The sequence below is a fragment of the Salvia splendens genome, chromosome 21, assembly GCF_004379255.2.
Source record: "Salvia splendens isolate huo1 chromosome 21, SspV2, whole genome shotgun sequence".
Classification (NCBI taxonomy): Eukaryota; Viridiplantae; Streptophyta; class Magnoliopsida; order Lamiales; family Lamiaceae; genus Salvia; species Salvia splendens.
The window spans coordinates 7,041,826-7,064,656 of NC_056052.1; the positions used below are offsets into that span (position 1 = coordinate 7,041,826).

General features: G+C 40.3%; 3 protein-coding genes across 3 annotated transcripts; 2 read left to right on the forward strand and 1 right to left on the reverse strand.

Moving 5' to 3' along the window:
- The first annotated feature begins 2,160 nt into the window (after positions 1 to 2,160).
- On the forward strand, positions 2,161 to 6,358 carry LOC121784538 (LRR receptor-like serine/threonine-protein kinase GHR1). The gene is made up of 3 exons (XM_042182696.1): positions 2,161 to 3,754; positions 3,858 to 5,399; positions 5,682 to 6,358. The coding sequence occupies exons 1-3, from the start codon at positions 2,689 to 2,691 to the stop codon at positions 6,266 to 6,268; spliced, it is 3,195 nt and encodes a 1,064-aa protein (XP_042038630.1). The 5' UTR covers positions 2,161 to 2,688; the 3' UTR covers positions 6,269 to 6,358.
- A 7,852-nt stretch (positions 6,359 to 14,210) lies between these two features.
- LOC121784631 (small RNA 2'-O-methyltransferase-like) lies at positions 14,211 to 19,471 on the forward strand. Its single transcript, XM_042182815.1, has 10 exons — positions 14,211 to 14,305; positions 15,207 to 15,518; positions 15,960 to 16,049; positions 16,281 to 16,738; positions 16,944 to 17,183; positions 17,326 to 18,200; positions 18,282 to 18,433; positions 18,514 to 18,630; positions 18,709 to 18,846; positions 18,931 to 19,471. Exons 2-10 carry the CDS (start codon positions 15,240 to 15,242, stop codon positions 19,363 to 19,365), a joined length of 2,784 nt encoding a protein of 927 aa, XP_042038749.1. The 5' UTR covers positions 14,211 to 14,305; positions 15,207 to 15,239; the 3' UTR covers positions 19,366 to 19,471.
- A 154-nt stretch (positions 19,472 to 19,625) lies between these two features.
- LOC121784136 (putative late blight resistance protein homolog R1A-10) lies at positions 19,626 to 22,283 on the reverse strand. The gene has a single exon (XM_042182318.1). It carries the CDS (start codon positions 22,281 to 22,283, stop codon positions 19,626 to 19,628), a length of 2,658 nt encoding a protein of 885 aa, XP_042038252.1.
- Between the last annotated feature and the right edge of the window lie 548 nt (positions 22,284 to 22,831).

Sequence of the window (22,831 nt, forward strand, 5' to 3'; positions counted from 1 at the left end):
TGAGGAGGAGGAGCCGGAGGATCTGGGCCGGCATCCCTACACCAACGAAGAAACAAAGGCGGTGTACACCGCCTGGCTCACCGTCTCATATGATCCCATCGTCGGCAACCAACAAGCCGCCAAGTGCTTCTGGGAAAAGGTCCGTGATGTCTACCACGAGACTAAGCCGAAAGGGGCCCGGAAGCGCAAATATACAATGCTTCGTGCTCACTTTGGCCGAGTCGATTTACAGGTCAAAAAATTCTGCGGGATCTACTCCACCGAAGTGGCGCACTACCAAAGCGGAGCTTCGGGCGCCGACATACTGAGGGCGGCTTTGCGCGCCTTCCACCAGGACACCGGTGTACAGTTCAAATATGTTGATATTTGGCAGCTCGTCAAGGACGAGGAAAGGTGGGCCGGTGGTGTCCGCTCCAGCTCGGGATCAACCTCAAAGCGGACGAAGCACACGACGAGCGGCCAGTACTCGTCTGGTGACACCGATGCGCCCAGTGATCGTGGCACGCAGGAGGTTGGGGTTACGGCCGCCGAGTACGAGGGATCTAGCCGTGGGCGCCGTCGTCCGCAAGGGACGAAGGCGGCGAAAGCGGCTAGAGCGAGGAAGGGCCGAGGAGAATCAAGCCAGTCGGCCTCGGGATCGGGCTCACAAGGAGGCTCGAACACACTTATGGTGGCGTACATAACCGCCACAATGGCGGACACTTCCCGCTTCTCGTACGCCCAATACACGGCCTGGTGGAACGGAATTGTGCATATGGCAGGACTACTTGGTCTTCCCCCTCCCCCTAAACCTCGACCGCCTCCGGAGGATGATTCGCCGGCGGAGTAGTTTTTTTATTTTCCCACGTTTAATTGTGTGTTTTTTATTGTGTGTTTTTTATTTTTTTAGGATTTGAATTGTGTGTTTTTTTTAATTTTTTTAAGTTTAAGTTGTAATTTTTTTTAATATTGTGTGTTTTTTAATAAAGTATGTTTGTTTTTTAATAAAGTATGTTTGTTTTTTAATAAAGTGTGTTTATTTAATTTAATTTAGTTGGAAATAAAAATAAAAATTGAAATAGAATGAATAGTAATTTAAGGAACGGTTAAGGAACGGTTAAGGAACGGAGGGTTGCAGGTTCCGTTCCTTAGTTAAGGAATGGAGTAAAAAAGTACAGTGGGGTCCTCAAATAGTGGTTTAAGGAACGGTATAGGAACAGCGTTGTGGATGGCCTTATCGCTCTACATGAACAAACTAGCAACCCTTCGCACCAAAGATATATTGAGAAACCAGATGCCATCCTTTCGGTTAATTGCCATTTAAATCCCACTTTTTTTTTTTTTATTAATTTCTAATCTGATCCATAATTTTTCAAATTGAAATATTAACTCTTTAATTTTCTCAAATGTCCCATATCTGTCAAAATAAAATATAGTATGACAAAATCAGATATGATATGACAACAAAGCATCATTTTTTCAGATAAAATGACATAACTCTATATTAAGAGAAAATTAAAAGACTATCAATTTATCCGTAACAATGTGGTTTTAGGCTACGTCAATTTTGATTCTGACTTTTATGGGACAATTGCAGAAAATTGAAAAATTATAATTTTATATTCCAGTTTCCAAAATTATGAATCATATATTCCAGTTTCCAATGTTATGGGACAAACTAGATTAATAAAGAAAGTTTAATTTATTTGACAATCATGCCTATTTTAAAAACTAAATTGTGAGGAAAAAAACATTATTTATCTCAATGCATAGCTTAAAAGGATTATATGCTATGATTATGGAATGCTTATCACGCTATACACTAAAAATTCTATTATCAAATTATAACATAAGAAATCAAAATTAAAAAGGAAGGAGTATAAAATCCGAGAAGATGATACAGCTCGAATACTAAATGTTGGTGTGGTGTGGGGGTCTCTCTCACGATTCCCCATAGATGGGGGAATCAGCAGCCTAGCTAGGGTGATTACGGTTGTCTTCATCAAAAATAAAGTTTGGATTTTTAAGTGATTTATAATTCCATGACATGATTTCCCCTTCTTTTTTGGCGGGTAAATATACATTCCTTTTTTCCCTCCACAAAATTTCAACACATAAAAAACAAAGATTCATGACAAGATTCCCCTTTGTCAATGTACTTGCCTAGCTGCAGCCTGCATGATCTTTTCTTGTGTTTCTGTATCACCTTAACATGTTTAAATGCTCCCTTTCCATGTTTGGTAATAAAGCTAATCACTCAACAATCAGTAATTCTAAACAATGGTACCAACGCCATAATTAAGGATTTCATTTTCTTTCAAGTTGAGAGAGAGAGAGAGAGAAAGGGTTGTGAGGTTTTTGTGGTGTTATTAGAATCTTTCTTTCCCCTCATAATCATGCTTTTGATCCAAGGGCTTTTATGGGTCCATTGCTTTCATTGTCTTTAATTTGCAGTGTAGGTTTGAAGGCCATTTTGTGGCAAAAGTAGGAAATTTTCTCTACTTACTACTCCACTTGCACTAGTATCCTTTTGAAGCTTTTATGAAGTAGAAAGTTCAAATCTTTGCTAAATCTCTGAATATATATAGTGTTGGGTGTATTTTCTTGGCGTTGCTGCACTTTTATTGCTCTTAAATTCTGTTTAAGAAGTTGCATTTTTCATTGAATACTGTTGTACTTGTTGCTTTGTGGTGACATTATTGATTTAGGATGAGTATAGTTAGGCTTGTTTTAGTTTGTTTTAGTTTCTCTGCGGTGTTCGGGCAGCTCCCGTCTCGGGACTCTCTATCGTTGCTCGAATTCAAGAAAGGAATCAGGCATGATCCGACAGGTTATGTGCTTGGTTCTTGGAGCAATGAGTCCAATAAGAATGTGAAGGGGTGTCCATCTTGGAATGGGGTAATCTGTGGTAGTAGTGGTGATGTCATAGGCATTGTTCTTGACAATCTTGGCTTGTCTGCAGATGTGGATTTGAGTGTGTTAGCAAATCTCACAAAGCTTGAAAAGCTTTCAATTGCAAACAATTCAATCTCTGGGAAGTTGCCTGAGAATATCAGCAGTTTCAAGAAACTCTTGCATTTAGATGTTTCAAGCAATCTGTTTTACTCCTCATTGCCATCAGAGATAGGCAAACTACCCCGGCTACAGAGTCTCTCGCTTGCTGGAAACAATTTCTCTGGCTCGATTCCTGACACGATTGCTGGACTCACCTCTATCCGTTCGTTGGACCTGAGCAACAACTCCCTATCCGGGCCACTACCGTTGTCTCTAGCAAGGCTGGAAGGCTTAGTTTATCTCAATCTTTCATCGAACGCCTTCGTGAAAGGCATACCAAAAGGGTTTGAGATGATGAGTGAACTTGATGTGATTGATTTCCATGGAAATATGCTTGATGGTGAACTTTCTCCAGAGCTTTTGCTACTCACCACAGCTAGTTATGTTGATTTTAGTGGCAATTTGCTTGTGAGTTCTGCTAAAGACCAGGAGAAGTTTCTACGGGGCGTCTCTCCATCCATGAAGCACCTGAATCTCAGCCACAACCGGTTCACTGGATCAAACATTGGTGGTGGCGTCCCTGAGGCTTTTGGAAGCTTGAAGGTCTTGGATTTGAGCTACAATCAGCTCTCTGGGGAGCTGCCGGGCTTCAGCTTCGTGTATGATCTTGAAGTGCTTAAACTTGGTAGTAATATGTTTACTGGTTCGTTCCCTAACGGGCTTTTAAAAGGCGACTCATTGGTGCTGACAGAGTTGGACTTGAGCTGCAACAACCTCTCAGGTATTCACATCAAAACCTATCTTTCATTTCATTTGTTCATATCTTCATCAATGAGGCCTACTTAAATGAGTGTTTCTTGTGATGATGTTGATTTAATTGACAGGTTCACTTAGTGTTATTACATCAACTACGTTGCAAATCCTTAATGTTTCCTCGAATGTGCTTTCTGGTGAACTTCCACTCTCGACTGGAAGCTGTGCTGTTGTTGATCTCTCGAATAACCTTTTGGAGGGAGACTTGAATAGGATGCTGAAATGGGGAAACGTGGAAGTCGTCGATCTCAGCCAAAACCGGCTGGGAGGGTCTATACCGGAGGTGACTGCTCAATTCTTGCGTCTGCATCACCTGAATCTGTCACACAATTCTTTAAACGGGTCTCTTCCAGAAGCTATCACGTCGTTTCATAAACTCGTGACACTTGATCTCAGCTTCAATCAGTTGGATGGACCTCTTTTAACCACTCTTTTAACATCACCAACTCTTGCAGAACTTCACCTGCATAGTAATAAGCTTTCTGGTGGTATTGATCTTTCGCCTTTCTCTGGCGGATCGAGTCTTCAAATTCTCGACCTCTCGAGTAACCACCTCAACGGCCACTTCCCCGAGGGGTTCGGATTGTTTTCTGGACTTGAAGTGCTCAATCTCGGACGAAACAATCTCAGTGGCTCAGTGCCTGCTTCAATTTGTAACCTCACTGGCCTAAACTCATTGGATCTTTCTGAAAATCATTTAAGTGGTCCACTTCCTAGTAATCTATCTAGTAATCTCCAAAGTCTCAACGTCTCGTACAATGATCTCTCTGGCGTCGTCCCAGAAAATCTGAGGAGGTTCCCTCAATCTTCGTTTTACCCGGGGAATTCTCAGCTGCAGTTCCCTAATCCACCTAGTTCCAGTAATGCTACTACTTCAGGAAATGGAAGCAGGAACCATTTGAGTATGGCTATTAAGATTGCAATCATATCTGCTTGTGTTGTTTCTCTGATCATCCTGATCCTTCTTGCTGTTTTCATTCTTCACAAACGCAAATCAAGAAGGCGTTCCCCACATGTCAGGAGCAAAGACTCTAGGGGTTTGTACTCTCCGAGCTTTTCTGGCTTTGGTGGAACGGACCGTGCTAGTGGCTTGGTCGTCTCAGCAGAGGATGTCATAACACCGCAAAAGGGATCAATTTCCGACAAAGTTACCCCAGACGAGAAAACAGCAGCAGCAACCAGCTTCTCCTCCTCGAAGAACAGCAACTTGTCGTGGTCACCCGAATCTGGTGATTCATTCTCTGCAGAAAACATTTCAAGATTGGATGTAAAGTCTCCTGAGAGATTGGGTGGTGAGCTGACCTTTCTAGATGAAATGGTTTCATTCACGTCCGAGGAGCTGTCAAGGGCCCCGGCTGAAGTCCTGGGGAGGAGCAGCCACGGGACTTCCTACAAGGCGAGCCTGGATAACGGGCTTTTGCTGACTGTGAAATGGCTGAGGGAAGGAGTTGCAAAGCAGAGAAAAGAATTTGCTAGAGAAACTAAGAAATTTGCCAACATCAGACATCCAAATGTGGTTGGCTTGAGAGGCTACTACTGGGGTCCAACGCAGCACGAGAAGCTTATCCTCTCCGACTACATATCTCCTGGCAATCTTGCAAGCTTCCTATACGGTACTGCCAATCGATCAACCCCTAATTGCTTATCGTTTTACAACTCGTTGTGCTGCTGAAGTACCTCAAATAAGCATGCCATGTTAAAGCCTACTTATCATTCAATCAAGTGTTCATGTCTCATTGTGAAACAAATCAAGATTGCTTTGTGTTAGTACTTGCTCTTGCACTGTTTGAGTTGTTAGGAATGACCTGTTTTTGGTTGCTAGAAATGCTACATTTTCTGTCTTTGAATGAAAAAGTGGCATATGTTGTTTTCCTAACTAGTTTTCTGATTAGCAGATCGGCCGGGGAGAAAAGGCGCCCCGTTGAGCTGGACTCAGAGGCTGAAAATAGCTGTTGATGTTGCGCGCGGCCTCAACTATCTCCATTTTGACCGCGCCATCCCACACGGGAACCTCAAGCCCAGAAACATCCTCCTAGACGGGCCTGATCTAAATGCGCGAGTTGCTGACTACTGCCTGCACCGTCTGATGACTCAGTCAGGCACCCTGGAGCAGATTCTTGATGCCGGTGTGCTAGGGTACAGAGCACCGGAGCTGGCAGCATCGAAGAAGCCCGTCCCCACGTTCAAGTCGGATGTGTACGCCTTTGGGGTGATCATGCTGGAGCTGCTAACTGGTAAAAGTGCGGGCGATGTGGTATCGGGCGAGGATGGAGGGGTCGACTTGACGGATTGGGTTCGGGTGAGGGTGGGCCAAGGCCGGGGAGCAGAGTGCATCGAGGCTGCATTGGGACCGGAGACGAGTGGCAACCCTGCAGTGGAGAAAGGGGTGAAGGAGGTTGTTAGTATAGCATTGAGGTGTATAAAGTCTGTTTCTGAGAGGCCTGGAATCAAGACTGTGTATGAGGATCTTTCATCAATCTAGTTTTGGTTTTTAATTCTTTGTAATTCTTCATGTTTGGATCAACTTACTTCCTTAGTTGTGATATTTGTAGACAATAATTTTTTGTGGAAATCTTTGTGAGAAATGCAGCATGTCAGATATACAAGCAAATTCAAATTAAGAAAGTGAGACTATGACAATCTGATACTATCTTTTTCTTCTTCTTCTGATTTGGAAAAATTAGACTTTCAAAATATAGTGCAAACCTTAACATCATATTTGTAAAACTTCTACTAATCATAATGACTTTAGCATAAAAGAATAATGCCCCATGCACCCATAAAAGAATGAATTTCTCATACCTTTACTCCATTATTCCATCACTCTTTATGTTGGGATTCAATACGCACAAGACTTTCACCCACTCAGGTGAATCACACACACACTCACAGTTGTATGATAACTCACAATGCAGAAGAACACACACTCACACTTAGAGTATCGAAGATGGTAATCTTGGAGAGAAAACTTGAAAACTCTTTATTGACTTTCACTACTAACTACGTACATGGTTTTGAGCTATTTAAAGCTCTACAATCAAGTAGCAACTGCTACTAACTAACTACAAGAAGAATCAAGAAAGCAAGAAGAATAACTGCTACATCTCGGCTAACTAACTGCTGCACCAACGGCTAGTTTCTCTAGGCCGAACTTTCTTCTCGGTTCAAGACCGAACTGTTGCTTCTTCTTTTTCGGCTCAAGACGAACTCTATTCTTGACTCAAGACCGAACTTTCTTTTCGGCTCACAACCGAGCACTCTCTTCGGCTCACAACCGAGCTCCCTTCTCGGTTCACAAACCGAACTCCTTTCTCGGTACACAAACCGAACTCCTTTGCTTCTCGGCTCAAGACCAACTGTCTTCTCGGCTCAAAGCCGAACTCAAAGCCGAGCTCAAAGCCGAGCTTCCTTCTTCTTCTCTTCTTCTTCCAACTGAAATGAGCACTCCATTATTACAATTCTCCACCTGAGGGCTCATCTCAGTTCTCGCACAAACATTGATCAACTTCTTGCAATGATCAAACTTGTCTCTACTTAGAGATTTAGTTAGCATATCTGCCGGATTGTGCAAGGTGTTAATCTTAACCACCTTCACCCTTCCCCTTTCAATCTCATCTCTAATAAAGTGCAACTTTATGTCTATATGCTTGCTCCTTTCATGGAAACCCGGATGTTTAGCCAAGCATATAGCTGAGCTGCTGTCACAATGAATCACCATTGTTTCTTGGTCAAAACCAAAATCAGAAATTACTCCCTGGATCCAAAAGCTCTCCTGTACAGCTGCAGTGAGAGCTATATACTCTGATTCTGTAGTTGAGAGAGCAACTACACTCTGCAGACCTGATTTCCAACTGATCACAGTTCCAAACATGGTGAACAAATAACCTGTTTGAGACTTTCTGGTGTCCAGATTTGCAGCATAGTCTGCATCACAATACCCCTGCACAACCTCCTCAGATCCACCTTCCCAGCCATTGAACACAATCCCCCAGTCCTTAGTTGACTTCATGTACCTCAATATCCATTTAAGAGCATTCCAATGCTCCTTCCCTGGGTCTGCCATGTATCTGCTAGTCACTGAGATAGCATGAGCAAGATCTGGTCTTGTACAAATCATAGTGTACATGATACTCCCAACAACACTAGCATAAGGGATAGCCTCCATCTCATCAGTCTCTTGCTTAGTTTTAGGAGCTTGTTCCTTTGATAATCTGAAACTCTGGGACAAGGGTGTTGAGGCAGGTTTAGCATTCTCCATTCTGAATCTCTGCATAACTTTGTCAATATAATCAGTTTGCAGCATCCACAGCTTCTTGCAGCCTCTATCTCTCTGAATATGTATGCCTAGGATCTTCCTTGACTCTCCTAGATCCTTCATTTCAAAGCTCGACTTCAGATCTTGTTTAACTTTCTGAATTTCTGTCATAGAAGGGCCTGCAAGTAGCATATCATCCACATAGAGTAATAGGTAGGCAATGGGAGTCCTGCCTGCCTTCTTGATGTAAATACAATCATCATATTCTGACTTGGAGAAGCCAATCTTCTTCATCTGTGCATCAAACTTCTTATTCCACTGTCTAGGACTTTGCTTAAGTCCATAAAGGCTTTTCTGTAGCAGGCACACCTTGCCTTCTTCTCCAGTCTTCACATAGCCCTCGGGCTGTTCCATAAAGATAGTCTCCTCTAGATCCCCATTGAGGAAGGCTGTCTTCACATCAAGCTGTTGTAGCTCCCAGTCTAGCTGGTTCACAACTGCCAACAAGATCCTAATCGAAGTGTGCTTAACAACTGGAGCAAATACTTCATTGAAATCAATTCCTTCTTGCTGTGTGAAGCCCCTAGCCACCAGCCTTGCCTTGAATCTGATTCTATCTTTATCAGTGGTCTCAATCTTTTTCTTAAACAACCACTTACAACTGATCAGCCTCCTTTCTTTTCCATCTGTAGTCAGTCTGGATTTATCCACCAAAATCCATGTTTTGTTCTTGAGTAAAGATTCCATTTCCTCATTCATGGCTTCAATCCACCTTTCTCTGTCTTTACTCTTCATGGCTTCTTTATATGTGAGAGGATCTGCAATATCAATGCCCTCAGCAGCACAAAGTGCATAGTAGACCACATCAGAAAACCTTTCAGGTGGTCTTGTATTTCTTCTGCCTCTATCTCTTGCTATCTGGTACTCTCTGGCAGAATCTGCTGTAGGCTCATCAATTTTTCTACCTCGAGCTAGAGCACCATCATCCTCTGGTTCAGACTCACTTTCTGAGTCAGAGGCTCCACCTGCTCCTTGGCAAAGTCCCACTGGCTCCACCTTGAGGAAATCACTCTCAACTTCATTGGAGTCCAGCTTCCTTTTTAAGTATGGCATCTGATCCTCCAAGAACACAACATCCCTACTCACCACCACCTTCTGCCTACCAGGCTCAATGCACCAGAGCCTATACCCCTTAACACCCCTCTGATACCCCAGCAATATGCATTTTAGAGCCCTAGCCTCAAGCTTACTTTGCCTAGCATGAGCATAGGCTGCACACCCAAACACCTTGTATTTTGAGTAGTCACTATGGGCTCCATACCACATGTAATCAGGAGTCTCAGACTTAAGGGCAGTAGATGGACACTTATTTATGAGATAGGCTGCTGTATACACAGCCTCTCCCCAAAATCTGTTGCTCAGACCAGAACTGAGTAACAAGCACCTTACTCTCTCTAGGATAGTCCTATTCATCCTCTCCACAACACCATTTTGCTGGGGGTTACCAGGAACAGTGCGGTGCCTCTTCATACCCTTCTCTTTGCAAAACAGATCAAACTCAGTAGACAGGAATTCCAAGCCATTGTCAGTTCTTAGGCATTTAACACTCCTTCCCTTCTCTAGCTCCACCTCTTTACACCATATCTTGAATTTTGTGAATGTCTCTGATTTTTCTTTCAGTATATACACCCACAGTTTCCTAGTGTAGTCATCAATAATAGCAAGGTAGTATTTCCCACCACCAATTGAGCTTACAGGTGAAGGGCCCCAGAGATCACTGTGTATGTAGTCTAATGGGGCTGTAGAAGAGTGAATACCTGTAGGATAGGGTGCCTTCTTTGCTTTTCCAAGTATACACTGCTCACAGGGGTCCATCTTGTTGAAATCTCCAGAGATCAGGCCCTTCTTGATGAGTTCTTTCAAGCTTCCTTCTGCTGGATGGCCCAATCTCTTGTGCCATAGCATTATGGAATCATCTGACACTGCATTGCTTTCTCCATCAACAGCCTTAGCCTTCAGATAATAGAGAATGTGCTCTCTGTCAGCCTCCATCATCACTGCATTCCCAGATTTCACAAGCATCTTTCCCTGACTCATCAATATGGTGAATCCTTTCTCCTCCAGCATTCCCAATGAGATGAGATTTCTTTTCACTTCCGGAATATACCTCACCCCAGTTAGGATCTTTATAGAGCCATCTTGCAAACTTAGCTTCACTTTCCCTATCCCTTTGATCTGACACACATGGTTATTTCCAAGAACTACAGTCCCTGATGCTTCCTGAAGTTCATGAAACCAAGATTTGTTGGGGCACATATGGAAGCTGCACCCTGAGTCCATTATCCACCTGTGACTGATCCCATTATCACTTACATTCATAAGTTGAGCAGGGGGATCAGTACTCTCTACACAATCAGAAGTGTTGTGGCCCTCAGAGGCTAGTTTTCTCTTCCAGGCATGGCAGTCCTTCTTCAAGTGCCCTGGTTTCTTGCACCAAAAACATGCTCTGGTTTCCTTCTGAGCATCAGAACTTGAGGGTTTAGAGCCCTCAAACTTTTTCTTGAAGTTCTGTTTTTTGAACTTCTTCACATTCAAGGCCTCTGCTGCTTGAACATTGGAGCTTGCAGAGCTTCTGCTGGTAGTCTTCTGGAGTTCCTTAGCCATCAAGGCCGAGTAGACTTCTGCATAGGTGATAGGCTTATCTCTGCCATAGATAATTGCATCACTCAACTGGTCATACGAGCTAGGCAAGGCATTCAATGTAAGAATGGCCTTGTCTTCATCTGAAATTTTAACATCCACAGAGCCCAGATCATCAATGATCTTATTGAACTCCTCCAACTGCTCTATGATAGATTTTTCACCAGAAAAACTATAGGCATAGAGCCTCTTCTTGAGATACAGCCGGTTAGCCAAAGATTTTGCCAGGTAAACTTCATCTAACCTGTTCAAGATCTCCACCGCAGTCTTGGCTTCTTGAACTTCCCTCAAGACCTTATCTCCAAGGCACAGAATCACTGCAGAATGTGCCTTGAGCTGCATCTCCTCCATCTTTGCCTGAGCTTTATCATCAAGCATTGGAGCCTTTCCTTTCTCTTCTGTATTTGCAAGAACTGCGGCCAAGCCTTGTTGAATCAAGACCGCCTTCATCTTCATCTTCCACAGGCTATAATCATTCTTGCCTGTGAACTTTTCTGCATCAAGCCTTGCTGCCATCTCTGAAACCGTTTGATCCTCTGCAAATCAGCTTCAATATCCCCTTCCCACAGACGGCGCCACTTGTTGGGATTCAATACGCACAAGACTTTCACACACTCAGGTGAATCACACACACACTCACAGTTGTATGATAACTCACAATGCAGAAGAACACACACTCACACTTAGAGTATCGAAGATGGTAATCTTGGAGAGAAAACTTGAAAACTCTTTATTGACTTTCACTACTAACTACGTACATGGTTTTGAGCTATTTAAAGCTCTACAATCAAGTAGCAACTGCTACTAACTAACTACAAGAAGAATCAAGAAAGCAAGAAGAATAACTGCTACATCTCGGCTAACTAACTGCTGCACCAACGGCTAGTTTCTCTAGGCCGAACTTTCTTCTCGGTTCAAGACCGAACTGTTGCTTCTTCTTTTTCGGCTCAAGACGAACTCTATTCTTGACTCAAGACCGAACTTTCTTTTCGGCTCACAACCGAGCACTCTCTTCGGCTCACAACCGAGCTCCCTTCTCGGTTCACAAACCGAACTCCTTTCTCGGTACACAAACCGAACTCCTTTGCTTCTCGACTCAAGACCAACTGTCTTCTCGGCTCAAAGCCGAACTCAAAGCCGAGCTCAAAGCCGAGCTTCCTTCTTCTTCTCTTCTTCTTCCAACTGAAATGAGCACTCCATTATTACACTTTATTCCTTCAAGATAGACACATCCAGCCATATTTTATGTTGATAAGAGTATTCACAGTGGTTGGCCGATGGAGAGGCCTTCCCTATCGGCCCATCGGCCAACCATTACAAGAAGAAGGAAGGCCTATCAAAGGCCCTTCCAATATGGCCGTTGGCACGGCCCAGGCCGATCCCAATTTCTTTTTTTATTTTTTATTTTTTTATTTTTGTATTCCATATTTTTTAATATAAATACTCCATCCCCTTCATTCCATTTCCCACACCATAATCTTTTTCTTCTCTCATTTTTAATAAATTTTCTCTCTCTAGTTTTATTTAAATTTGCATCTCGTTGTATTCTTCTTTTCAATATTGTAATACAACAAAGATTTTTGCGTATTAATATTTTACATTTAAATTTATTTAATTTGATAACATATTAAATATAGAAGTGCAAAAAAATTAAAACAAAATAGTGATGACGTGGAAATGAAATGGAAGTGGGATAGGCCCTTTGGAATGGCCCTTCCATTGCAGGGAGATAGACCCTTGGGTAAAATGCTGACGTGGAATGGAAGGACCCTTGGAGGGCCCTTCTATTGTGAATGCTCTAAGTGATAACACATAGTAATATTACATAACAAAATAAATGTGTTCATAAAACTTAGAAATAAGAAGCACCAAATTATAAAATCAATACATGTAGAGTACATATAAATTCATAAAAGAGTGATGCATTTATAAAATAAAATTTCATCATTTTAAAAATATGAAAGATCATGTAGGGCATTTGTCAGAGTACATGATATAACAATTTGCACTAGCAACTGCTGTCGCTCCAACGCTATAGACTTTCAGTCAATGTTTTAAAAATCGGACCGGCAAGCGAACCGGCGACGTTACTGGTTCACGGTTCAACCGGTCCAACCGATCGAACCATCGGTCTAACCGTTTTACTGTTGCAAATATATATAAAAATATATTAAATTTAGTAAATGATTTACAATTAATAATATATCACAAAACATTAAACCTTATAGATAATTAGTGATGTATAAATATAAATAATATTAAAATTTAGTAAATATATTCGCATATATATATATATATATTTAATATGAGTTAGTCTAGATAAAAAATTTAATATTTCATGTATTAAAATAGATAATGTTTATATTAATTTAAGAAAATTTATTTCGTAAAATAATATATAATTAAATACGAATTAAGTACTTATTAATTAGTTTAGATAAGATTATTCATTAATGTCAATAGCTAGGGTATATAAATTAAGTATGTAATATAAAAAATTTATTTATAATAAATAATGAATCTTATATGGTACTAATAATAATATAGGTGGTAAGTAGAGCATCATTAAAATATAAAGGATGATAATTATATATATATATTATAATTAACAATTATATTAAAGAATAATAAAATTAAAATGAATTATTAGTTTTTGTAGATAAAATTAATGTTTAATGTATAAAAATATTTAATGTTCAAATTGTTAAATGAGCCCATGTGGTGGAGTGGTAGAGGTCTTCTTAACTAGAAGAGAGGTCATGAGTTCAACCTCTACCAACAACAAATTTTAAAAAATTTTGAAAAAAAAATAGAAAATCGGTTTCCGGTCCACGGTCCAACCGGTCCGACCGTCCGGTTCCACCGGTTCATGGCTGTTCAATGCAGTGGTGATTTAAAGGGGTGAACCAGACCGGACTACCTACCGGTTCGCGGTCCGACCGGTCGAACCGGCCGGTTCGGTCCGATTTTTAAAACATTGCTTTCAGTAGAAACTGATATATTTATTGGTTTATTAAAAGAGATCTCAATCTTTCCTAAATTTATTGATAACTAGTTACGAGAAGGAAGAATGAAAATAGTTGAAAGAAGAAAAAGAAAATTAAATAGTAAAAATAAAATCTGAGAATGAAATTAACAAAATACCAATCCCTAAGGCAAAAAAATAAAATAAAAATAATGCATAGATAAATTCAAATGTGATTACTTTCGATACCGAGGAACTATTTTGACTAATAAAATAAAATAGGCACCATAAATATAAGAATTCAATGTCTATAGACTATTTTCATAATTTAATTATTTACGTATCATAAATGCAAGAATCCAATCGCCTCTAGACTATTTTAGTAATTTAATTTTAAAAATTAAATTAAGTTACTACAAAGAAGTATAGTCCACAGTGAGTCAAGGATAGAAGAAAAGGAAAGAGGTGGTGAGAAATTCAGTCATAAACCCAAAACCCACACATTTCCGCCAAATCACAGAATTTTTGCCTTTATTCTCTCTCTCTCTCACACACAAAAACACACCTGAGTCTCTTTGTTGTAATTCCATTTACTTCAGGTAAACATAGAAGCTTGAATGAGTGAGCATTGTTGATGTTAAGGTATTGATTGACAGTGACACACTGTTTTATGGTTTGATCGTGAGCTTTTTTTTGGGGTGAAAAATAGGGCAAAAATTGCACTTTTGGGGGGAATCTTCGTGTTTTGAAGTTGGAGTTTCAACCTAATGTCCTGATATCGATGCTAACCGTCGTTAGTTGCTGCGATTTTCTGGATTGAGTGGAAATGGCGTGTTTTATTTGAAATTTAATCGGTGCTATTGTCAATCTCGGCAGAAAAAAGTGGAAGAGTAGTAGATTATGTGCTGTGCTTTTTACCGCTGATTATGTATTTCATTTTTGGTTAGCCCTGATTTTGATCGTATACTAGTAAATTGTGGGGACATTTTGTTTGATTTGCATTATGGAATTTTGATGTTGATTTTGAAGTATGATTGAATGTCTAATTGATAGTAAAGTTCTTTTGCATGTTTTAAACTAATGTTACTGTATTAGTTTTCTGATAGGGATAGTATTGGTGGAAGAATGTAATTTTGCCAGGAACGTGTGGGGATGGTTTTTCGATGTAATTTCACGTCTTAGTTCTATGCGGGATTAAGTTTTGTTTTGGTTCTTTAATGGAACATCGGCTCTTCTTCATAAGCTGGCATTCTGCCTGAAGATGGAAGTTGAGACAATAAAATAAGTCATAATTTTGCTCGTGTTTTTCGCTAAAGGCATGCGATGCTTTTCTTGCTGAGGGTCGCCTTTTTGGAAACAATGAGCTTCACTTTGTACATAATTTGGTCATTTGTATTAACAAGATATGAACTTGTGTGTTGAGTGTATAAGCAATGACATTTTTGTTTCTTTGAGTGGTCTGTTTTTACTTCTCATACCACTCCACCTACTGTTATATAGATTGTATCAATCATTTTATCTGCTGTTGGGAAAATGATAGAAGCAGGAAAACCCCAAGCTAATCCTTTGAAGATGTCATCATTGTCACCTAAGGCGATCATACACCAAAAGTATGGTGACAAGGCCTCCTACAAGGTTGAAGAAGTTCAAGTTACACCAGAAAATGGATGTCCCGGGCTCGTCATCACACAGAAGGCGCCACCATGTCTCTACCGTTGCATTCTGCATCTTCCGGAAACTACTGTTGTCTCTGATACATTTAAAAAGAAAAGGGAAGCTGAACAATCAGCTGCAGAGAAGGCCATAGAAAAGGTATCCTGTATTCTTTTCGTAAACTGTCTATTTATATAATTGTTTATTGAATACGTGGTGCATATGGAGTAGTAATTTATAACCTCATGCTTATTTAGTCAACAAGGAGTTGGCTCTTGATATAAACTAATCTAGATTCTTACTTTGATCACTTGCATAGTGGAACTAGTATTTATTTCTTTATCTTTTTATGGTAAATCATAATGCAATTGAGCAGTTTGGTTGTACTGAGACGAACTCATCTTACCAAATAGAAAAAGATTCTTATTCTGCCTCTTCACCAATAGACCGAGTAATGATCTTTATGATCTCTTTATATATCTATTATTATTATTCAGTCTTGCAATTTCCATTTTTGTTGTACTTGTATTAAATCATTTTGCCCTGCAATTCACAGTAAAAGCTCTCATTACCCTTGTCAATATAAATTTTGTCCTGCAGCTGGGCCTCCGTCAAAAGGAATATAATCCCACCATGCAGGAAGCTTGGGATGATTTAGCTGGTCGTGTTGCTTTCCTCTTTGCAAATGAGGTATGTTGTGGTAATGCAGTTTGGAAGTAATAATTTCCATATAAAATTGTTTTTGGGGCCAGTAGCTATATCAAGCTTTCAATGAAGTTTGCTGAAAACTGCACTGCAGAATACTTTTTGTCATTGTTGTTTAAAGCTATGCATTTTACTTCACGATTAATTTTACTAAATTATTTTCTTTCATTTTCCTCTTTTGCCACTTTATTTCCCATGTCTTTGGGAACTATGAAGTTTCTTTCATTTCCCAATCCACTCAGTAATCACTTCAGAGCAGCTTTGAGAAGAGATGGTCATTTCAATGGTTTCGTTCCAGTTTCAGTAATCGCAGTCTATGATGCAAAGACGACTACTAGCATATGCAAATTCATAAATCCTGCTGCTGAGATGAATTCGCTGCTGGTGATGTCTCTAGTTTCACGGGCAGCAGCCAAACTGTCTGATTTAGTCATCGTATCTGATGATCGACTTTCGGTACAGAGGAGAAATTTATATTTACCAGAGATTATATCTTCAATAAACCATGAAGCGAGCCTGTCGGAAAGCATTCCACTTGATGTGATACTCATTCCAGTTTCATGTGAGAAAGCTGTTGAACCTTTGAAACTTAACATTTCTGCAACTGGTTATTACCTTGATGTTATTGCCCAAGCACTAAGTTTGCCGGGGGCTTCGGATATTATAATATCCAGGTAAGATATTACTAATGTCTTTTTGATGTCAGATCTGAGTCTTCATAAAATAACAATAATGAATTAGAAGGAATCTGGACCGTAAGTAGAATTCATTATCTCTTGTGAAATACGCCTGACATGAAAGTGCATAATTTATGATTTACAAAATTGAGAAATTCTTGCTTTATTCTCAGTAAATATATTCTATTGTATCGTTTTGCAGAACGATCGGCAAAGCTTCATCTGAAATGAGAATATATTCCTCCACTCCAAAGCGACTCTTTGAAAACTTGTCAGAGCCTCTAACCAAACAAGCTAGCCATGTCGAAGGATCTCTAAACATAAGGGCAACTTATTTTGCTGGCCAAGAGATACACGGTGATGCAATTCTGGCTTCTATAGGTTACGCATGGAAGTCCACCGATCTTTCACATGAAGCCATTTCACTGTGCTCATATTATAGGTAGAGAAGTAGTGATACACATCACTATTCTTCATTCTTTTCTGAATATTATTTGTTTTATTTTCATGCTGTACAACTCCTTTAAATGCACCTTGGAATTTTTTTGTGTTTAATTTAGGTTTCTTTTTTCCCTTTTGCCTAGAAATTTTGTCAGTAAGATACCGAGTGGACCATACAAGGTATCTAGAGATGCAATTCTTGCTGCTCAGTTACCTTTAGCATTCACAACGAAAAGCAATTGGAGAGGTTCGTTTCCCAGAGACATACTTTGTGCATTTTGCCGCTCTCACCATCTTTCCGAACCTGTCTTCTCTACTCAAAGTAGCATGCTGGATTCATCAGTAAATTTACCTGGATCTCGCAAAAATTTGAAAGCGACAGAGTTGAGCAAGAAGGAAAAAAGTGAATTGGGCATTGCTGCTGCACCAACTGGAGCTATTAGTTGTAATATAAAGATATATTCCAAAAATCAAGAACTTCTTTTAGAATGCTCACCACAAGAGTCTTATCGGAAGCAGACGGATGCTGTGCAAAGTGTTGCTTTGAAAGTCCTACGCTGGCTGGACATATTTTTTGAAAAACCAGACTTGTCTGCAGAGGAGTTGGGCTTATTAGCAAAAAAGTTTGATATTCAGTTTACTCACAACTTCGTTAAGGGATTCTCGCTATGCCACTCCGTGCACAGATCTGGAACCACCATAACGCAAGTTTCCAATACAACTTTTAACAATCTAGAGGGTCAAAATTCGGGAGTAACTCCAGCTAATGGCTGTTTAGCATGCATAAACTACACAGTCTCATTGTTAGGAGAAGGAGACAGCACTAAAGAATATATTGAAAGCTGTGAAGAGTTTGAGTTTGAAGTCGGTAATCAAGCTGTATTGCCTCATCTGGACGCAGCTGTGGAAAAGATGGCTGTTGGCCAGTCGGCATATTTCACAGTGGAGTTGCCTCTCAGTGAGTTGATTTTGGCTGCATCTGGGGATTCTGCAAAAACTCTATCCTTATTGTCTCCAAGTACGTTGTAGTTTAAGGCATTAAGACACTTCACGTCCGTGTTCATGTTTTGCACCCTGAGATTAATGAAATTATTGGCAGGAAGCTGCAAATTGGAGTACTGTGTTACTTTATTGCAGGTGACAGAACCATTAGAAGATCGAATGGAGCAAGCCCTATTTAGCCCCCCTCTGTCCAAGCAGCGCGTTGAATTTGCTGTATGCCAAATTAGACAATCTTCTGCAGTTTCTTTGGTATAAACTGCACTTTAGCAAAATTTTTCCATGTAGGTGATGTTTAGGGGCTTGACACTTAATATCCGCTACAATTGCAGGTTGATTTTGGTTGTGGTTCTGGAAGTTTATTGGATTCCTTGCTGTCTTATCCTACTTCACTGGAGAAAATTGCCGGTGTTGATCTTTCACACCGAGGTCTTGCAAAAGCAGCCAAGGTGACGTTTCACGCTTACTTTAGGTTTTACATGCGTCTGTCTTTTCTTCTTTTGACGAATACCTTTCTACCATTGCAGTTGGTCCACTCAAAGTTAAACAGTTTATTAGATCCCAATGAGCCGACTAGCGAGATGAAATCTGCAGCTCTTTATTACGGAAACATCACGGAATTTGATCCTCAGCTACATGGATTCGACATTGCAACTTGCTTGGAGGTAACTTGTTTCTCTCTTCTGAACTATGCGATTCACGTCTTTCTGGTTCCATAAACGTTGTAAAGTGTGATGCATTGTATACAGGTGATTGAACATATGGAGGAAGAAGAAGCATGCTTATTTGGCAATGTAGTGCTGAGCTTGTTCGCCCCCAAGATCCTCATCGTCTCCACCCCAAACTACGAGTACAATGTGATCCTCCAGGGATGCACGCCGCACAGCCAAGAAGATGATCCGGATGAAAAGAACCAGGCGCAGGCATGCAAATTCCGAAATCATGATCACAAATTCGAATGGACCAGAGCCCAGTTTCAGCACTGGGCGTCTGAGCTGGCCGCGAAGCACAACTACTCTGTCGAATTCAGTGGCGTTGGGGGCACTGCTGATGTTGAGCCCGGGTTTGCGTCCCAGATTGCGATATTTAGGAGAGGGGAAGAGAGTGTGAGCAGCATGGAATGTGGCAGTGAATATGTCCAAATCTGGAAATGGAGTAGAGAGGATGTGGCAGTTAATTGTTGATTCTTAGTCCTATTTTTGTCTCTTTTGAATGTTCCGTTTATGGAAATTGGTCATTTTTGTTCAGTAACTTGACAATTTCGTTGCAATTGAAAATTCTATTACAATATCTAGGTTTTAAATCGATTGAATTCCGATCTTTTAATTCACTACAAAAATAGTATGCATCTGCATTGCCTTGAATGTTTGAAAAAGAATATATAAAACATTAAACTTTATATCTACAAAAGAAGAATGTTCTTCACATACAAATACTTGACTTCCTATTTATATCCCGATTCCAAATCGAGATCTTTTTGACTATAAACTTTAAAGTTCGGACCTGCCAAGCTCTGCAGTTCTTCGTCGGCCCTCGTGACCAAAACCTCCACACGGAAGGAAAGTTGTTCACCTTGGAACTCAACTTGTTCATCAACTATGTTTTTTGCTGACAGCACCACAGATTTGCTGCAGTAGTATAACTTAATTTTTTGCAGTGTGGGTATGTTTCCAATTTGAAAAGGGATCTCCTCCAACTTTTCCGAGCCATTAAGAAGAAGTTGCTCAAGGCGCGGAAAAATGGAGCTCTCTTGCGTCGTCCAATGCTCCAAAGCACCACAACTCAGTTCTAAGTATTTGAGGGACAAGAACTGGCCTTCAGCTATTTCCCACTTGCCTTCTCTGAAGCATCCTTGGTACAATTTGAGCTTCTCGAGACGGGGTAAGAAACCGATGTTTTCCAACAAGTACTCCCATTCGAACTCACTTTCCATCCAAAGACTCAAACTCTTGAGGGATTGTGGAAAGGTAAGCTTACAAAGAGAAGCAACCCCTCGAAATTCATAATCGCAGTAGATGTTAAGGGATTCCAGTTTACACAGACATTTCATATTGCTAAGACCATAATCGATTTGTTCTCTGCTATAATACTTTATTCGAAGTTTCCTCATATTCGGGATTCTCTTAACCACCTCTTCATCACATTTGAAATTCTTTACTCCCTTGAGCGTGTGCAGATTTTCCATGACATGAACTTGCTCGTCGCTTGGAGGATCCGCGAGCCAGAAACCATCTCCATAGAGCAACTTAACATGCCTTAACTGAGGCATTTTCCAAATTGCAACAGGCGCATTCCACTCATCCCAACAATAAACAATGAACGTATGCAGATTCCAGAAGCGATTAACGGACGAGTGTAGAGAGGGGAAGCTACGAACTGCATGAATATCAAGGTGCCGCAAGTTAACACATTTAAACACAAGGGCATCCACACTGCTCCGACTTAACACATGTAATCTCTTCAGCAATCTAAAATTCTGCCAACACAAGATTTCACCTTGTTCGCAGATAACGGAACGAGCATTGTATGATATAGATTGCATTGCATCAATGACCATCTTCTTAGAAGTGTTCCTGAGTATAACAACACGGCGTTGCCTGTTTATACCTTCTTGTCCTATCACGTCATAAAACCCATATTTCGAACTTTCTCTCAGGCACAAGTCTCTCAACAAATCATGAATTTTGCACCACTTTATATTTCCTGTAGACCCCAACTTATCAATTTGAATGAGATTTCTATCAACTAAATCCTTCAAGAATCCTTTTGCAACTGTTTCCAAGCTCTTGCCCATCACTGGTTTTATAAATCCTTCCGAAACCCATAACCTGATAAGTTTTGAGACACGGATTATATTGTCTTCTTCAAACACTCCCATCCATAAAAAACATGGCTTTAAATAAACAGGTAATTGGTTATAGCTCAATTTCAACAATCTCAAGCAATGTTTATCATTCTCCAAATTCACTACCGAAGCTAAGTTCTTCCTTACTGATCCCCAACTTCCTCGAGTCAGCTCCATTTTTCTCAAAAGACCTCCCACAACAACAATTGACAAAGGAAGTCCTCTGCAATTTCCCACAATTTCCTTTCCAATTTCCACCAGTTCGAGTGGACAACTTTCCTCTCCAAACACAGTTTTGGAGAAGAGATTCCAGCCTTGAAACTCATCTAGAAACTCCATTTGAAGGCTATAATCCTTGTTGAGTTGAGAACTCAATTGCGATAGCCTAGTCGTCACAAATATCCGACTACCATTCTGATTGTCAGGAAAGAAACGTTGTATCTTATCCCACGCATCACTACTCCACATATCATCCAACACAATCAAAAACCTTCTACCGTATAAATATTGATACAGCTCTAATCCTAGTTCATCTTCACGCATTCCACTTTCTTCCCCCTTCCGCGAAAGAAGTTCACTAAGAATTTTTGTTATGTTGTAACGTAGAGAAATTGTAGCCCAAACACGAATATCAAAATATTCTTTAATAAGTGGTTTTGAATAGACAGTTTTGGCTAGAGTGGTCTTACCAATTCCTCCCATCCCTACAATGGGGATGACTTGGCGGCTTGGCTGGCCGCCAACGAGCTTTTCCATGATCCCATTTAAGAGATCTTCCGAGCACACCATGATTCTACTGCCACTTGAAGAAGACGATGTTGAAGAAACATTAACAGACGATGGAGAGATAGGATTCCGCGTATTGATCTCCATCGCCACTTTCTTGATCAAATCCATTTCTTCAATCATTTGATGTAGATCATGATACAAGTTGATACAACTCACTTCTTCACTAGAATCATAGGTGGCTTGATCATTTTCTACTGCGGGTGTACTGAGTTGAACGAGGTGAACAATATAGGATTCGATAATATCTTCAGCTGCATAAGCTGCTTCCATTATTCGCATTTCCAACGGATCTGCTTCATCTTCATCGTCCACAGGGGATATATAGTGTTGAAGAAATTCCTGCAAGAAGGTAAAGAACTGAGTGAGAGATTCAACTTGATTTTTGTCGATACAAATTGGAGGCCATGGATGATTCTCGATATCATCGATGAGATTCATAAGAGAAACCAAGGCTGCATAGGCCGCCATATCCAATTGGAAAAAGAGTTTGTTTGTAGAGAAAGACTTGAATGGAATTTTGGAGTGGATCTATTTTGTGGCCATCGACGGTTCGGCTCCTAAATCCGGCTTCAAATATGAACAATCCAACCCCTAAAATCCAGTGAGTCCTATATTATTGATGATCGGAACGCAGAGTAGATCACCACTCCAAAACACACATCCATTTCCTTCTCCACACTCACAACAAAATAAAATGGACCCACCATCATATATTAAAATTAGTCATGTTTATAAGATTACTTTTGTTAGTATACCTTGTATACTTTGCCCGAACAGGGGTCCCGCTGTTTGCCCCTAGCCCAACGCTATGATATGTTTCTGTTTTTGGTCTTAATTTTGTATTGAGTCTAGCCTGTTGTCTGTGTAACTATTTATATAGAAGTAGGGCGCCACCATTTACTTCCTTCCGGAATTGAGCACTAGTTTTAATACATAAAATAAGAGAGATAAAAAAGAGTAAAATATTATTAGAGAAGAAAGAGTCTAGTATTATTAATGAAGAATGAGTCCAAAAT

Coding starts and splice junctions, on each gene's coding strand:
- LOC121784538 (XM_042182696.1), top strand. CDS start 2,689: ATGAGTATAGTTAGGCTTGTTTTAGTTTGTTTTAGTTTCTCTGCGGTG. Junction 3,755..3,857: donor GAGCTGCAACAACCTCTCAG/GTATTCACATCA, acceptor TTTAATTGACAG/GTTCACTTAGTGTTATTACA. Junction 5,400..5,681: donor TCTTGCAAGCTTCCTATACG/GTACTGCCAATC, acceptor TCTGATTAGCAG/ATCGGCCGGGGAGAAAAGGC.
- LOC121784631 (XM_042182815.1), top strand. CDS start 15,240: ATGATAGAAGCAGGAAAACCCCAAGCTAATCCTTTGAAGATGTCATCA. Junction 16,739..16,943: donor TCGGATATTATAATATCCAG/GTAAGATATTAC, acceptor ATCGTTTTGCAG/AACGATCGGCAAAGCTTCAT. Junction 17,184..17,325: donor TCACTGTGCTCATATTATAG/GTAGAGAAGTAG, acceptor CCTTTTGCCTAG/AAATTTTGTCAGTAAGATAC.
- LOC121784136 (XM_042182318.1), bottom strand. CDS start 22,283: ATGGCGGCCTATGCAGCCTTGGTTTCTCTTATGAATCTCATCGATGAT.